The following is a 17,926-nucleotide window of genomic DNA, read 5'->3' as shown; positions in this document are numbered from 1 at the left end:
CAGCTCTGCTAGAGTATGCACTCCATAAAAGCAAGGACTGTGTAAGTTCTCTCTTCCTGTATAACAAATCACTCTAAAACTCAGTGCTTTAAAAGAAGCATACATTATCCTACAGTTTCCATGGGTCAGGAATTCAGAAGCAACTTAACTCAGTGATTTCAGCTTAGATTTTCCCATGAGATTGTAGTCAGATGTCTGCTAGGCCTGCAGCCATCTGAAGGCTTGACTGGAGCTTCGATATCTATTTCGAAGATCACTCATGTGTCTATTAGCAGGAAGCCTCTGTTCTTCTCTGGCTGTTGGCTGGAAGCCATATTTTCTCACCCATCTGGGCCTTTCCTCATGACATGACAGCTGGCTTTCTCTACTGTGAACAATTCAAGAGAGAAAAAGGCAGATGCAGAAGCCTTTTAGATAAACATTTTTTTTTAGAACATAACATGGAAGTGACAGACTGCTGTATTCTCTTGGGGACACAGACCTCTCCTGGGATGTTGTGGGAGGGGTTATACAAGGGTATGAAAAACTGGTAGTAGCTTTCATTGGGGTCATCTTGGAGGCTGGCTACCACATTTTCTTTGGTTTGCTATAATAGTAACAATAGAAAATAATTATAACATTAATAATAGTAAACCAGAGAAGAGTATAGTAAACATCAAGAAGAGTGCCTTGCATATGGAAGGTGCTTAAATATTTGTTGAATGAGCAGGTAGATTTAGAGTATATATGAATTCAAAACTATGTCTTAGGAAAACAGCATTCATGGAGCCATAAGTTGTTGGGGAGGGACATGGAAGAGGAGTACTAAAAGAAAAGTAAGTGTCAGATGTAAATAGTAAGGGGAATTCACTATATTTTTTATTATATCTTTCCCTCAGATGTGGAAACATGAGGGATTTTTTGCACTCTATAAAGGATTTTGGCCAAACTGGCTTCGACTTGGACCCTGGAACATCATTGTATCCTTTTAGAATATGAGAATGAAAACAGATGCTTCAAGCTCCCAGGTAATTCTAGGCTATGGGAAGGAAATTTTGATTATTGATACCTTGAGGCAAGTGATTAACTCAGGCAGTCTAGTGGTGACCATTGAGGATGGAACCAAATAGAGAAATGGCTTTAGGATGGAGTCTAGTACAAATTAAAGGCCGCAGTAAAGATGTACCAAAGTTTCCTCTTTAAGGACAACCAAATCTGGAAGGGGTTACAAAGTTTTTGGAAACCCTGCTGGGATTTGCCCAACATGCTGAGGTGGTCCATATTTCCTACTCCTAACTATAGGACCAAAATAACTGGGGCAATAATAAAACAGAAAACATTCATAGAGCAAAGGAATTCAGGCCAAGTAGGGTTCTTTCCTCATGGGTGGATCTCGTTTCTTTAGCTTGTGTTTGAGTGCCTCCTCTGTGCAGAGAGGTGAACTGAATATTGTGTATGGCTTCTGTGTATTGTGAAGATTGCAGGGTGAAATTTGATTCCTTGCCCTTGTGGAGTCTATAGGTTGAGGGAGATAGTATCTCTCTCTTTTGGGATTGATCTAATCACTGGAAGACTGTAACTATTCTAAGCATTGAATTACATGTCATTAATGTTCTTGTGTGTGTGTGTGTGTGTGTGTGTGTGTGTGTGTGTGTGTGACCTGTTTGCCCCTAAGGACTATAAGTATGTTAGAGTTTTAATCTGTTTTTATTGCTACATGCCAAATCATAATGGGGACATAATGGGCACTCAACACATCTTGACTTGCCAGGTATTGGTTTTAAAAAGACTTAAGCAAGTGTAACTGAGAAGAGCACACACTACTCAGTGTAAGAGAATGCAATACACACTTTTAGAACAGGGTTAGGCTTCACTATCAACCCAGTGATCTTCCATGACTTACTCCTCAGTTTTTTATTACATACGAGCAGCTCAAGAGGCTTCAAATCTAAGGACTGAATTATATGTGAGCCAAGCCCTGCCAGCCTTTCTACTCTTTTCCCTTTTTTCCATGTTCTAATGTATTTTGACAAAGTTGTGTTTACTGAACTGCTGGTCTCCCAAGCCTCCTGATGGAAGAACTCTAGGGTGGTTCAAAATTGTTCATGTGTTTGTGTTACCATGTTAACTTTTCCCTGAGAGGAAGTGTTAACATTACGACTCTGGCCCCAGATTGGTATCTTCTATGAAGATGGATACTGATGGATGACATTCAACATGGCCTTCTTTTCAAATGTTGGTTAAATGTAGTTGATTAGCCCCAGATTTGGGCTAGAGCAGAAGGCATAGGCCAGGGCAGTTACTGCTATGTATGTTACAGACCTCGGTTCTCATTAAAGTATTTATTGGCAAAATCACTTTGGCTTGGTCTTCATTTACTACTTTCTTCTTCACCATCTCTTTAAGTTATATTCTCCAGACAGTGATAAAGAGAAGGTTTCTATGAAATTGAGTCTGGACTCTTAAAGCACATTTATGGGAATAGACAAAGAGCATTGTGTTTTCCCACTGCCACTTGTCATAATGCTGCTCACTTATAAACACCAGATAAATGGTTCTTTCCTAAGCATGAATAAACAAGTGGCTCATTTGGAAGTTTCTACAGATAAAATGTAAGAAGAGACTTAAAATAGAACTATGTGTCCAGGGTTCTAATTGTCTTAGAGGCAAAAAGTTCTGGCTCTTTTCTTGTACTATAACAGTGCCTAGCATGTTGTAGGCACTCAAGTATTTGTGGATAGAACCAGAGGTTATTATGCTAAGCAAAATAAGTCCATCAGAGAAAGACAGTTATATGATCTCATTCATGCGGAATTTAAAAAACAATACAGAGGGTCATAGGGGAAAGGAGGGAAAAATGAAACAAGATGAAATCAGGGAGACAAGCCATAAGAGATTCTTAATCATAGGAAACAAATTGAGGGTTGCTGGGTAGGGGTGGAATGGGGTGGCTGGGTGGTAGACATTGGGGAGGGTATGTGATGTAAGCAATGGGTGTTATAGAAGACTGATGGGTTGCTGAACTGGTAATGCACTGTATGTTAATTAATTGAATTTAAATTTTAAAAATCAAAAAAATACTTGTGGAATGGCTAGTTTAGCTCTTCTTATCCATTCATTTGTTCAACAAACATTTATTGTATGTCTATCATGTCCTACGTGCTGGGAATATAAAAGTAAGTTAAGTCATAGTCTCTGTTTTCAAGCTCACATTATAGGAGGAAAAATAGACATGTAAGTATATAATTATAGTAGGTACTAAGTACTATACGGAAGATGAACAAAGTGCTAGAAGCACAGAGAAGGGAATAGCCAGTTACCTAGGGATTGGCCAGAGGCTTCATAGCAGAGGTGACATTTGAGGTAGATAGCAAATCTACCTCATATGGATAAGGCAGCAAAGGACATTAGGAGCAAGGAAATAGGGGAAAGTTCAGTGTGGCTAAAATGTAGGGCAGTGGTTTTCAAATACTGTGCAAGGCTGAATCTCCTGGAAATCTTATGAAAATGTAGATTCTTATATTCCTTTGCCTGAGATCCTAACCTTATTTGGGGGCAAAGTCATTTGATTTCATCACAGGTACTTGATACAGGTGCTCCTTAGACTACACTTTGGTAATCACTTGTATAGAACTGTGGGCTGGAATGAAATGAAGTAATTGTGTGACCAAAAAGGTCAAATTATGAGGAATCTTTTTTTAAAGTTATTGATTGATTGATTGATTTATGAAAGACAGAGAGAGAGGGAGAGGGAGAGAGAGGCAGAGACACAGGCAGAGGGAGAAGCAGGCTCCATGCAGGGAGCCCAACGTGGGACTTGCTCCCGGGACTCCAGGATCAGGCCCTGGGCTGAAGGCAGGTGCTAAACCGCTGAGCCACCCAGGGAGCCCAAGGGATGTTTATTTGCACCAAGAAAGTGATTTTTTTCTTATCCTGGAGTGGGAGGGGTAGGTAAAGGAAGTTTAAAATAGGGGAATCATATAACCAGCTTTTATTTGTTAGAAAGATAACCCTGTTGTTGAGGGTAGCCAGGAGGGGAACAACCAAAAAAAGTTAAGACCCACTGAAATCTAATTTTTATGTACAGGTAGACACAATATGGTCCACAAAAATGAAGACAATTTGTCCTAAGTCACATAACTGGATTGTGGCAGATTTGAGACTAGTACATAATTCTCAGATATTTTCGTGTCTCATTCTACCACTCCATAGTGTGTTCTTAACTATCAGCCAAAAGTACTATCTTTGAAATTAATTTTAGTAGACTTTATTTTTAAGAGAAGTCTCAGATTCACAGCAAAATTGTTTGGAAGGTATAGAGATTTCTCAAGTATCCCTAACCCTACATATGCACAGCTTCCCCCCATTGAAATTCATCACCAGAGTGATTCATTTGTTACAGTCAGTAAAGCTACAATGGCATATCATTATCTGTTCCAAATCATCATCTACATTAGGATTCACTTTTGGGGTTATGCATTATATGGGTTTTGACAAATGTACAGTGACATGTACCCACCATTTTAGTATCATGTAGAATCATTTCACTGCCCAAGAAACGCTTTGTGCTCTGCCTATTTGACTTTCCCTCTCCCCTAACCCCTGAAGTCTACTGATCCTTTTATTATCTCTATGGTTTTACCTTTTCCAGAGTGTCATATAGTTGGTATATAGCATTTTCAGATTGGCTTTTTCACTCAGTAATATGCATGAAGGTCTAGTCTTTTCATGTCATGTCTTTTCATGACTTGATAGCTCATTTTCTTTTCTTTTGAATGTACCACAGTATATTTATCCATTTACCTACTAAAGGATGTCTTGGTTGGTTGCTTCCAAGTTTTGGCAATTATGAGTAAAGCTGCTAGAAATATTCATATGCAGGTTTTTGTTTGGATAGAAGTTTGAACTCATTTGCATAAATACCAAGGAGTCCAGTTGCTGAATGGTATGATAAGAGTATGTTTAGTTTTGTAAGGAACTGCCAAACTGTCTTCCAAAGGGCTGTACCATTTTGCATTCCACCAACAATGAACAAGAGTTCCTGTTTCTCTATATCTTTGCCAGCTTTTAGTGGTGTCAGTGTTTTGGATTTTGACTATTGTTATAGGTGTGTAGTCATATTTCATTGTTTATTTTTTTCTCTTTCAGTTGTCACTTTAAAAAGTTTCTTTAAAGTTTTTACTTTTTTAAAAAAGGTTTTATTTATTTGACAGAGAAGGAAAGAGAGCATAAGAAGGGAGAGTGGTAGGCAGAGGGAGAGGGAGCAGCAGATTCCCCACTGAGCCAAAAGCCCAATGCAGGGCTTGATCCCAGGACCCTGGGACCATGATCTGAGCTAAAGGCAGATGCCTAACTGACTGAGCCACCCTGGTGCCCCAAAATTTTTAATTTTAATTTCAGGATAGTTAACATACACTGTTATTATATTAGTTTCAGGTATATAATATAGTGATTCAACACCTCCATACATTAATCATTACCCATCATGACAAGTGCGCTCTTAATCCCCTTCACCTATTCCACCCCCCCCCCCCCCCGGTAACTATCAGTTTGTTCTTTTTTTAAAAAAAGATTTTATTTATTTATTAATGAGAGAGAGAGAGAGAGAGAGGCAGAGACACAGGCAGAGGGAGAAGCAGGCTCCATGCAGGGAGCCCGACATGGGACTCCATCCTGGGTCTCCAGGATCACACCCCAGGCTGCAGGCGGTGCTAAACTGCTGCGCCACCAGGGCTGCCTGATCAGTTTGTTCTTTATGATTAAGAGTCTGTTTCTTGGTTTGACTCTTCCTTTGTTTTTTCTTTTGTTCATTAGTTTCTTAAATTCCACATATGAGTGGAATCATATGGTATTTGTCTTTCCCTGACTGACTTATTTCACTTAGCATTATATTCTCTAGCTCCATCCATGTTGCAAATGACAAGATTTCATTCTTTTTATGGATGAATAATATTCCATTGTATATACTTTTTAAGACTACTACACCAGTAAGATACCTTACTCATTCCTGAATAGATGAGCAAAAAGGAAGCCATTTTTTCACAAGGGCATAGACTGAAGGGTAGTTTCTTAAAGGATTTATATAGGAAATTGGCTTTCTATTCATCTCAGCTTAAATGTTACTCCTTTAACGAAACCTTACATTGATTTTCTCTCTACCAATCTAAATAACTTTCCTCATTATAATTTCTTATACCACATATTTATAACTACATACTATATTTGTGTGACTATTTGATTAATATCAATATCTCCCATTAGTCTGTAAGCTCCATAAAAATAGGGATTCTGTTGATTTTGTTTACTCCTATGTGCTCCATGCCTAGCACTATTATATATACTCATTAAATATTAAAATGAAAAAAATAAATGTATCTATATCCAAAGTTCTGATAAAATGCCTAAAATATAGCAAAGGTTAAACAAATACCGTGGGATTTAAATGGAATGAAATTAAGTTTTGAATTACTAGATAAGGATGAGATGATAAAGAGTAGGATATTAAGGATACATAGAGGTGCTTGAGGGAGATGCACCTAATCTTTTATTTATTATTATTACAAGTATTTTATATAATAGTCTCCACTTCCAGTGCGGAGCCCAATGCAGGGCTTGAACTCATGACCCTGAGATCAATACCTTAGCTGATTTCAAGAGTTGAATACTTAACTGGCTGAGCCACCTAGGTGCCCTGATATATCTAATCTTTTAAATTATCTTTTTATTCATTAAACAAATATCCCTGCCTCATAGAGCTTATTGTCTGCAGAAGGGAGACCTAACAAAAAGATTAATCAGTAAAATATATCGTATACTGGATGGTGATAAATAGTTCATAGAAAAATAAAGCAGGGGAAGGGGAATATTGGGGCAGGGTCACATAACAAGAAAGTCAAATTTAAGTCTATAGGGGGTGAGAAAAGGAGCCAATCTAGAGTTAAAGGAAATGCAAAGGCTCTGAGGTGAGGGTGTACTTGAAGTTTAATGATTCAAGCAAAAAGTGATGGTGGCTTGGATGAGGGTAGCAGCAGTGGAGGCTGTGAGTAGTGGTTGAAATTCATATATTTTGGAGAAGAGCAAGTAATGACCTGCTAGGGCATAGGATATGTGTTGTAAGAGAGAAAGTGAGCAGTGGTAAGAATTGCTCCAAGGCCTGGGTCTCTAGAAGGCCAGTATTGCCATAGAGGTGGAGAAGGCTCTGGAAGGCACAGGTTGTTTTTGGTCAGGACAGTACTAATTTTGTTTTGTACATGTTAAGTTTGAAGTGCCTACTAGATTATATTTTATTTATTTTAATTAATTAATTAATTAATTAATTAATTTATTTATTTATGATAGTCACACAGAGAGAGAGAGAGAGGCAGAGACACAGGCAGAGGGAGAAGCAGGCTCCATGCACCGGGAGCCCGACGTGGGATTTAATCCCCAGTCTCCAGGATCGCGCCCCGGGCCAAAGGCAGGCGCCAAACCGCTGCGCCACCCAGGGATCCCATATTTTATTTATTTTAAATAAGTACTTGTCTCTCCTTATGGAACTGTTCTAATTTTTTTTCTTTTTTAAAAAAAATTTATTTATTTTACTCATGATAGATACAGAGAGGCAGAGACATAGGTAGAGGGAGAAGCAGGCTCCCCCTGGGGAGCTCGATATGGGACTCAATCCTGGTACTCCGGGATCACGACCTGAGCCAAAGGCAGATGCCCAACTACTGAGCCATCCCTGGATGGCTACTAGATTTCATCCCCCTACTAGATTTCTTTTCTTTTCTTTTTTTTTTTGTAAAAATTCCTTCTAGTTTTATTGAGATTTTTTTAATAAATTAATTTTTTTTTGGTGTTCAATTTGCCAACATACAGAATAACACCCAGTGCTCAACCCGTCAAGTACCCCACTCAGTGCCCGTCACCCATTCACCCCCTTCCCCCGCCCTCCTCCCATACCACCACCCTTAGTTCGTTTCCCAGAGTTAGGAGTCTTTATGTTCTGTCTCCCTTTCTGATATTTCCCACAAATTTCTTCTCCCTTCCCTTATATTCCCTTTCACTATTATTTATATTCCCCAAATGAATGAGAACATACAATGTTTGTCCTTCTCCGATTGACTTACTTCACTCAGCATAATACCCTCCAGTTCCATTCACGTTGAAGCAAATGGTGGGTATTTGTCGTTTCTAATGGCTGAGTAATATTCCATTGTATACATAAACCACATCTTCTTTATCCATTCATCTTTCGATGGACACCGAGGCTCCTTCCACAGTTTGGCTATTGTGGACATTGCTGCTAGAAACATCGGGGTGCAGGTGTCCCGGCGTTTCATTGCATCTGAATCTTTGAGGTAAATCCCCAACAGTGCAATTGCTGGGTCGTAGGGCAGGTATATTTTTAACTCTTTGAGGAACCTCCACACAGTTTTCCAGAGTGGCTGCACCAGTTCACATTCCCACGAACAGTGTAAGAGGGTTCCCTTTTCTCCGCATCCTCTCCAACATTTGTGGTTTCCTGCCTTGTTAATTTTCCCCATTCTCACTGGTGTGAGGTGGTATCTCATTGTGGTTTTGATTTGTATTTCCCTGATGGCAAGTGATGCAGAGCATTTTCTCATGTGCGTGTTGGCCATGTCGATGTCTTCCTCTGTGAGATTTCTGTTCATGTCTTTTGCCCATTTCATGATTGGATTGTTTGTTTCTTTGGTGTTGAGTTTCATAAGTTCTTTATAGACCTTGGAAACTAGCCCTTTATCTGATACGTCATTTGCAAATATCTTCTCCCATTCTGTAGGTTGTCTTTGAGTTTTGTTGACTGTATCCTTTGCTGTGCAAAAGCTTCTTATCTTGATGAAGTCCCAATGGTTCATTTTTGCTTTTGTTTCTTTTGCCTTCGTGGATGTATGTTGCAAGAAGTTACTGTGGCCAAGTTCAAAAAGGGTGTTGCCTGTGTTCTCTAGGATTTTGATGGACTCTTGTCTCACATTTAGATCTTTCATCCATTTTGAGTTTATCTTGGTGTATGGTGAAAGGGAGTGGTCTAGTTTCATTCTTCTGCATGTGGATGTCCAATTTTCCCAGCACCATTTATTGAAGAGACTGTCTTTCTTCCAATGGATAGTCTTTCCTCCTTTATCGAATATTAGTTGACCATAAAGTTGAGGGTCCACTTCTGGATTCTCTATTCTGTTCCATTGATCTATGTGTCTGTTTTTGTGCCAGTACCACACTGTCTTGATGACCACAGCTTTGTAGTACAACCTGAAATCTGGCATTGTGATGTCCCTAGATATGGTTTTCTTTTTAAAATTCCCCTGGCTATTCGGGGTCTTTTCTGATTCCACACAAATCTTAAAATAATTTGTTCTAACTCTCTGAAGAAAGTCCATGGTATTTTGATAGGGATTGCATTAAATGTGTAAATTGCCCTGGGTAACATTGACATTTTCACATTATTAATTCTGCCAATCCATGAACATGGTATATTTTTCCATCTCTTTGTGTCTTCCTCAATTTCTTTCAGAAGTGTTCTATAGTTTTTAGGGTATAGATCCTTTACCTCTTTGGTTAGGTTTATTCCTAGGTATCTTATGCTTTTGGGTGCAATTGTAAATGGGATTGACTCCTTAATTTCTCTTTCTTCATTGACTTCTTAATTTCATTCTTAGTGTATAGAAATGCCATTGATTTCTGGGCATTGATTTTGTATCCTGCCACGCTACCAAATTGCTGTATGAGTTCTAGCAATCTTGGGGTGGAGGCTTTGGGGTTTTCTATGTAGAATATCATGTCATTGGCGAAGAGGGAGAGTTTGACTTCTTCTTTGCCAATTTGAATGCCTTTAATGTCTTTTTGTTGTCTGATTGCTGAGGCTAGGACTTCCAGTACTATGTTGAATAGCAGTGGTGAGAGTGGGCATCCCTGTCTTATTCCTGATCTTAGGAGAAAGGTTCCCAGTGCTTCCCCATTGAGAATGATATTTGCTGTGGGCTTTTCGTAGATGGCTTTTAAGATGTTGAGGAATGTTCCTTCTATCCCTACACTCTGAAGAGTTTTGATCAGGAATGAATGATGTATTTTGTCAAATGCTTTCTCTGCATCTAATGAGAGGATCATATGGTTCTTGGTTTTTCTCTTGCTGATATGATGAATCACATTGATTGTTTAACGAGTGTTGAATGAGCCTTGTGTCCCGGGGATAAATCCTACTTGGTCATGGTGACTAATTTTCTTAATGTACTGTTGGATCCTATTGACTAGTATCTTGTTGAGAATTTTTGCATCTGTGTTCATCAGGGATATTGGTCTGTAATTCTCCTTTTTGTTGGGGTCTTTGTCTGGTTTTGGGATTAAGGTGATGCTGTCCTCATAGAACAAATTTGGAAGTACTCCATCTCTTTCTCTCTTTCCAAACAGCTTTAGTAGAATAGGTATGATTTCTTCTTTAAACGTTTGATAGAATTCCCCTGGGAAGCCATCGGCTCTGGAGTTTTGTGTCTTGGGAAGTTTTTGATGATGACTGCTTCAATTTCCTCCCTGGTTATTGGCCTGTTCAGGTTTTCTATTTCTTCCTGTTCCAGTTTTGGTAGTTTGTGGCTTTCCAGGAATGCGTCCATTTCTTCTAGATTGCTAATTTATTGGCATATAGCTGTTCATAATATGTTTTTAAAATCGTTTGTATTTCCTTGGTGTTGGTAGTGATCTCTCCTTTCTCATTCATGATTTTATTAATTTGAGTCTTCTCTCTCTCTTCTTTTTAATAAGTCTGGCTAATGGTTTATCTATCTTATTAATTCTTTCAAAGAACCAACTCCTGGTTTTGTTGATCTGTTCCACAGTTCTTCTGGTCTCGAATTCGTTGAGTCCTGCTCAAATCTTTAACTCTCTTCTGCTGGGTGTAGGATCTCTTTGCTGTTTCTTCTCTAGCTCCTTTAGGTGTAAGGTTAGCTTTTGTATTTGAGTTCTTTCCAGTTTTTGAATGGATGCTTGTATTGCGATATATTTCCCCGTCAGGACTGCTTTTGCTGCATCCCAAAGATTTTGAACGGTTGTATCTTCATTTTCATTAGTTTCCATGAATCTTTTTAATTCTTCCTTAATTTCCTGGTTGACCCTTTCATCTTTTAGCAGGATGGTCCTTAACCTCCACGTGTTTGAGGTCCTTCCAAACTTCTTGTTGTGATTTAGTTCTAATTTCAAGGCATTATGGTCTGAGAATATGCAGGGGACGATCCCAATCTTTTGGTATCGGTTCAGACCTGATTTGTGACCCAGTATGTGGTCTATTCTGGAGAAAGTTCCATGTGCACTTGAGAAGAATGTGTATTCAGTTGAGTTTGGATGTAAAGTTCTGTAGATATCTGTGAAATCCATCTGGTCCAATGTATCATTTAAAGCTCTAATTTCTTTGGAGATGTTGTGCTTAGAAGACCTATCGAGTGTAGAAAGCGCTAGATTGAAGTCACCAAGTATAAGTGTATTATTATCTAAGTATTTCTTCACTTTCGTTATTGATTGATATATTTGGCAGCTCCCACATTCGGGGCATATATATTGAGAATTGTTAAGTCCTCTTGTTGGATAGATCCTTTAAGTATGAGATAGTGTCCCTCTTCATTTCTCACTATAGTCTTCGGGGTAAATTTTAGTTTATCTGATAGGAGGATGGCTACCCCTGCTTTCTTTTGAGGACCATTTGAATGGTAAATGGTTCTCCAACCTTTTATTTTCAGGCTGTAGGTGTCCTGTCTAAAATGAGTCTCTTGTAGACAGCAAATAGATGGGTCCTGCTTTTTTATCCAGTCTGAAACCCTGCGCCTTTTGATGGGGTCATTAAGCCTGTTCACGTTCAGAGTTACTATTGAAAGATATGAGTTTAGTGTCATCATGATATCTATTCAGTCCTTGTTTTTGTGGATTGTTCCACTGGACTTCTTCTTAAAGGGGAATTTTAAGAGTCCCCCTTAAAATTTCTTGCAGAGCTGGTTTGGAGGTCACATATTCTTTCAGTTCCTGCCTGTCTTGGAAGCTCTTTATCTCTCCTTCCATTCTGAATGAGAGCCTTGCTGGATAAAGTATTCTTGGTTGCATGTTCTTCTCCTTTAGGACCCTGAATATATCCTGCCAGCCCTTTCTGGCCTGCCAGGTCTCTGTGGAGAGGTCTGCTGTTACCCTAACACTCCTCCCCATATAAGTCAGGGATTTCTTGTCTCTTGCTGCTTTAAGGATCTTCTCTTTATCTTTGGAATTTGCAAGCTTCACTATTAAATGTCGAGGTGTTGTACGGTTTTTATTGATTTTAGAGGGGGATCTCTCTATTTCCTGGATCTGAATGCCTGTTTCCCTTCCCAGATTAGGAAATTTTTCAGCTATGATTTGTTCAAATACATATTCTGGCCCTCTGTCCCTTTCGGTGCCCTCGGGAACCCCAATTAAACGTAGGTTTTTCTTCCTCAGGCTGTCATTTATTTCCCTTAATCTGTCTTCATGTTCTTTTGTCTCTTTTTTCCTCAGTTTCCCTCTTTGCCATCAACTTGTCTTCTATGTCACTCACTCGTTCTTCCACCTCATTAACCCTCGTCGTTAGGACTTCTAGTTTGGATTGCATCTCATTCAATTGATTTTTAATTTCTGCCTGATTGGATCTAAATTCTGCAGTCATGAGGTCTCTTGAGTCCTTTATGCTTTTTTCTAGAGCCACCAGTAGCTGTATAATAGTGCTTCTGAATTGGCTTTCTGACATTGAATTGTAATCCAGATTTTGTAACTCTGTGGGAGAGAGGACTGTTTGTGATTGTTTCTTTTGAGGTGAGGTTTTCCTTCTAGTCATTTTGCTCAGTGCAGAGTGGCCAAAAACAAGTTGTATTGGGAAAAGGAGAAAAAGAGAGGAGAGAAAGAAGGAAAGAAAAGAGAAAAAGAAAAAAGAAAAAAGGAAGGAAAAAAGAAAGAGAAGAAAAACAGAAAGAAAAAGAAAGAAAGGGGAAAAAGGGTGGGGGAAGCAATCAAATCAAAAAGAAAAAAAAACACAAAAAACACGGGGGAGTATCTTCTGTTTCTGTATACTTTAAGTCCCTTGACTTCCCCTGGAACTTACCCTTCTAGCTGGTGTTCTGGGGGAGGGGCCTGTTGTGCTGATTTTCAGGTGTTAGCAATTGGGGGAGCTGCTCTGCCCCCTGCCTGGTGCAGGGCTCAGTAGGGGTTGTTTACCCCGTGAGGCCCCAGGCGGCCAGCTCTGGAGCCCTGGATTCAGCTCCCACAGTAACTACAGAGATCTCAGCCTGCAGGGCCTGGAGGCTCCGAGGTGGGGGCCGCTGATCTCAGCTCGGGGCAGGAGCATCCTTGCTGTCCTGTGCCCTCCCGGCCTCTACCTGTCCCGGGGTGAGGCCGGATCCTGGGCTGTCTCCAGGCGCCCAGTGTCCGGGGCCTGCGCGGGCCTGCGCTGTTGGATTCTCGCTCCGGCTGCGCAGCCTCCTCCTTCGCGGAGCCGCCGCCCGAGCCCCCCGCAAGCTGCTCCTGGAGCCGCGCAGCCCCCTCCGCGTGGAGCCTCTTCGTTTGCCTGAGCCGCCTCCGAGCTGCTCCTGGGACACGCAGCCCCCTCCCCGCGGAGCCGCCGCCCGAGCCACCCCTCCCACCCCAGCTGCTCCGGGGCTGCGCAGCCCCCTCCGCACAGAGCCTCTTCCTCTGCCGTAGCCGCCACCGCCGAGCTGCTCCCAGGGCCGCGCAGCCCCACGGAGCCCCTCCGAGCTGCTCCCGGGTCAGTGGGTGCGCGCTGCAGCCCTTAGGGAGCTCAGGGCACTCTCCTGGGCGCGCAGGTGTCTGTTAGTGTCCCAGGGAGCCTGAGGGCATCCCCGCCCTCCTGGGTCCTGCTCCAACTCTCTGGGAGCCCCTTTCCGCCCGGGAAGGTTGGTGCAGCTCCTGCTTCTCTGGGACGGGGCTCTCCTGTCCTGGGGGCACTCGCCCCGGCCTCAGCCTGGCTCCTCGCGGGGCCCCTCCCCCTTGGATGCCTTTTGTTTCTTTGTTTCTTTTTTCCCCATCATCCTACCTTGATAGAAGCGCGAACTCTTCTCACTGTAGCGTTCCAGCTCTTCTCTCTGTAAATCTCAGGCCGAATTCGTAGATTTTCAGGATGATTTGAAGGTTATCTAGGTAATTTGGTGGGGACAGGTGATTTGGGGATCCTGCTCTTCCGCCATCTTGCCCCTCCTCCCCACTACTAGATTTTTTTAAAATTTTTATTTATTTATGATAGTCACACACACACAGAGAGAGAGAGGCAGAGAAATAGGCAGAGGGAGAAGCAGGCTCCATGCACTGGGAGCCCGACGTGGGATTCGATCCTAGGTCTCCAGGTTCGCGCCCTGGGCCAAAGGCAGGTGCTAAACTGCTGCGCCACCCAGGGATCCCCCCACTACTAGATTTCAATAGAGATTTGGAGTGGGCAGTGAGACATAGAAGTGTGGCGTTCAGGGGAAAGGTATGGGCCAGGGATGTACATTTGGAAATCATCAGCATATATATGGTGCTTAAAGTGATGATAATGAGATCACCAAGGGAGTGATAGTAGCAAGAGAAGAGGTTCAAGAACTAAGCGTGGGCCAGTCCAGCATAAAACAGTTTGGGGAGGACATCACAGAAGACACTGATGATGATGAAAAACTAGTCTGAAGTATAAAAAAAAACCCTAATATTCTAGTGGTAGAAAAAGTATAAAAGGGCAGGAAGGGCCAATTATTTTCTTTTTTTCTGTTTTCATTTATTCATTTGATATTATCAGAATATCTAATATTTTTATATAAATTTATTTTTTATTGGTGTTCAATTTACCAACATACAGAATAACACCCAGTGCTCATCCCGTCAAGTGCCCACCTCAGCGCCCGTCACCCATTCACCCCCACCCCCCGCCCTCCTCCCCTTCCACCACCCCTAGTTCGTTTCCCAGAGTTAGGAGTCTTTATGTTCTGTCTCCCTTTCTCATATTTCCCACACATTTCTTCTCCCTTAAAAGGGCAGGAAGGGCCAATTATTTTCAATATAAAATTTGAAGAAAAAGAGTTTGAAGATGCGATCTTTATCCAAATTACCAAATCTTTAAAGATTGATGCCTTTTATGGTAGCCATAATCATGAGTAGGTAATTCAAATGAAAGAATTTGACTTGTTATTTTTGTTTTAGGTGTATTTTCCAATCCTATTCTTAGTCATGGAATAATGAAGTATTCCCTCAGGTAAACAATATGATGTATAGAGTATTTTGAATGAACACTAAGGACTAACCCATTTCTATAGTGAAATAGACTACTACACACAGTAAGGATGCCTCAGAGAGTAAGTAAGGGTTTGACTCTTACTACAGAACATTTGAAGAGGATTACTTTATATGTGTGAAGAATTGTGTTTCACAAAAATATTCACCATAGAGTTCCCTTAAGTAACAGCTCCCCATTGTATATTGAATTGCAATTTTTGACTGAAAAATAACTTTTTAGGGACATAACAAGTATGAAATAGACCCACCGGTGTCTTTTGAAGGTAGATTGATAAGGGAAATCTTTTCAGAATCAGTGAATACAAGGAGATAATCTTTTAAGGGACTAAAGACTTTTTTTGGGGGGGTGGCTAAAGACTTTGGATGAAAACTTGTCAAAAGACAAAACAAGATAAATTCTTTGTACTGTCAGCTCAATTTATGTGTAAACCTAAAACTGTTCTAAAAAACAAAGCAACTGGGGGTCATGGGTGGCTCGGTCCATTAAGCGTCTGCCTTTGGCTCAGTCATTATCTCAGGGTCCTGGGATTGAGCCTCGCATGGAGCCTCACATTGGACTCCCTGCTTAGCGGGGAGTCTGCTTCTCCCTCTCCCTCTCTTTTCCTCCCTGCCTGCTTGTGCTCTCTCCCTCTCAAATAAATAAATAAATAATCTTTAAAAGAATGAATAAAAAATAGTCTATTAATTTTTTAAGTGCTCAGAATGAAAGGGTGTAATACAAAGGTGAGCAGGCACCACTGATTTGGAAGAGAAATAATGGTTTTCCCAGCTAAAAAGCCCAGCATATCAAAAAGAAATCCAGACAGTAACAGGAGTTGGCGAGGATGTGAAGAAATTGGAACTCATACATTACAGTAGAGGTTGTAAAATGGTGTAGCTCTTTTGGAAGACAGTTGGGCATTTCCTTAAAAGTATAGGATTACTCATAGGATTCACTCATGTGTGGAATATAAGAAATAGTGAAAGGGGTTATAAGGGAAAGGAGGGGAACTAAGTGGGAAAAATTAGAGAGGGAGACAAACCATGAGAGTCTCCTAACTCGGAAACAAAGGGTTGCAGAAGGGGAGGTGGGTGGGAGATGGGGTAACTGGGTGACAGGCATTGAGGAGGGCACATGATGGGATGAGCACTAGATGTTATACTATGTGTTGGCAAATCAAACTTAAATAAAAACAAATGTAAAAAATAAAAAAAGTAAAAAAAAAGTATAGGATTACCATAAGACCCAGTATTTCTGTACCCAAAAGAATTGAAAACAGGGACTCAGATACTTGTACACCAATGTTCATTGCAGTATTATTTATAATAACGAAAAGATGGAAACAACCCAAATAACTATCAATTGATGAATGGATAAACAATTTGTGATATGTCCATACAATGGCATATTCAGCCATAAAGAGGTATGAAGGGCTGACACATTGCTACAACATGGATGAACCTTGAAAACATGCTAAATGCAAAAAGTCAGATACAAAAGTCCACATATTATATGGTTCCAGCTTTATTTTTTTAAAAGCTTTTTTTTTTATAAATTTCGACATCTTTATTTTTTTTTTAATTTTTATTTATTTATGATAGTTACAGAGAGAGAGAGAGGCAGACACACAGGCAGAGAGAGGGAGAAGCAGGCTCCATACACCAGGAGCCCGATGTGGGACTCGATCCCAGGTCTCCGGGATCACGCCCTGGGCCAAAGGCAGGCGCCAAACCGCTGCGCCACCCAGGGATCCCTTTTTTAAAAGCTTTTGTTTGAGAAAGAGAGCAAGTGAGCATGAGCTGGTGGGAGGGGGTGTGGGGAGGAGCAGAGGGAGAAGGAGAAGCAGAACTCTCGCAGAGCAAGGAGGCCAACACAGGGCTGGATCCCAGGACCCTGGGGTCATGACCTGAGCTGAAGGCAGATGCTTAACTGACTGAGCTACCCAGGTGCCTGTGTATGGTTCCAGTTTTAAATAGAATGTGCAGAATAGGCAAACCCATAAAGATAGAAAGTAAATTAGTGATTGCCTAAGCCTGAGGGAAATGGGGGAGGACTATTAGTGGGTATAAGGTTTCATAATAAGGTTATATGAGGTTTCATAATAAGGACATAAATAATGGCATGATAATTGGATTATGTTTGCTGGTTGCACAATTCTGTAAATATACTAAGACACATTGAGTTGTATGCTTTGAGCAGGTGATCTTTATGGTATGTAAATTACATCTCAATAAAACTTTTAAAAAACCCAGCATGTGGTTTAACTTGATTAGGATGGCCAGTGAGGAATTTCAATGAAGCTGTTTGGTCATAAAATAAAGATTGATTAAAAGAATGAATAAACTCCAGAGGATCACATGGATATTTTCCTTTAGAATCAGAAAATCCATCATGTTACCAGCAACCAGAAGATCAAACAACTGACATTTCTGATCAAATATATAGGCTATAGGGTGAAAAAACTTTGAATGTTTTTTTCCTTTCTTTTGAGAGGCTAGAGCATGAGGCAACTCAGATGATAATAGCTAATACTTATATGGATTTATTATATGTCAGATACTGTTCTAAGTGTATTGTGTTTATAAAACTTTACATTCTTTCAACCACTCTAGGAGGTAGATATCATCCTTACTTTTAGGTGAGAAACTGAAACTGAGGCACAGAGAGGTAGAATACTTTGTTCCTAGGCAATGACAGGCCCAGGATTCCAAC

At 40.7% G+C, this 17,926-nt stretch overlaps 1 protein-coding gene across 6 annotated transcripts in view; it reads left to right on the top strand.

The window, feature by feature from the left end:
- SLC25A14 (solute carrier family 25 member 14) overlaps positions 1 to 17,926 on the top strand; it is a 54,917-nt gene that overhangs the window by 30,268 nt on the left and 6,723 nt on the right. For 4 of the 6 annotated variants that reach the window (XM_072817854.1, XM_072817855.1, XM_072817859.1 and 1 more), the window contains exons 10-11: positions 879 to 959; positions 1,890 to 2,336. The exons of 1 other annotated variant lie outside the window; for it this stretch is intronic. In XM_072817854.1, the coding sequence (XP_072673955.1) occupies positions 879 to 959; positions 1,890 to 1,931 (123 nt within the window). In that variant the 3' untranslated portion in view covers positions 1,932 to 2,336. Of the gene's footprint in view, positions 1 to 878; positions 1,008 to 1,889; positions 2,337 to 17,926 lie in introns of those variants that run through there. One more of the 6 variants, XM_072817856.1, reaches the window with a different exon arrangement.

The sequence above is a fragment of the Canis lupus genome, chromosome X (genome assembly GCF_048164855.1).
Source record: "Canis lupus baileyi chromosome X, mCanLup2.hap1, whole genome shotgun sequence".
In the NCBI taxonomy this organism is placed as follows: Eukaryota; Metazoa; Chordata; class Mammalia; order Carnivora; family Canidae; genus Canis; species Canis lupus.
This window is presented reverse-complemented; position numbering and strand designations above follow the sequence as displayed.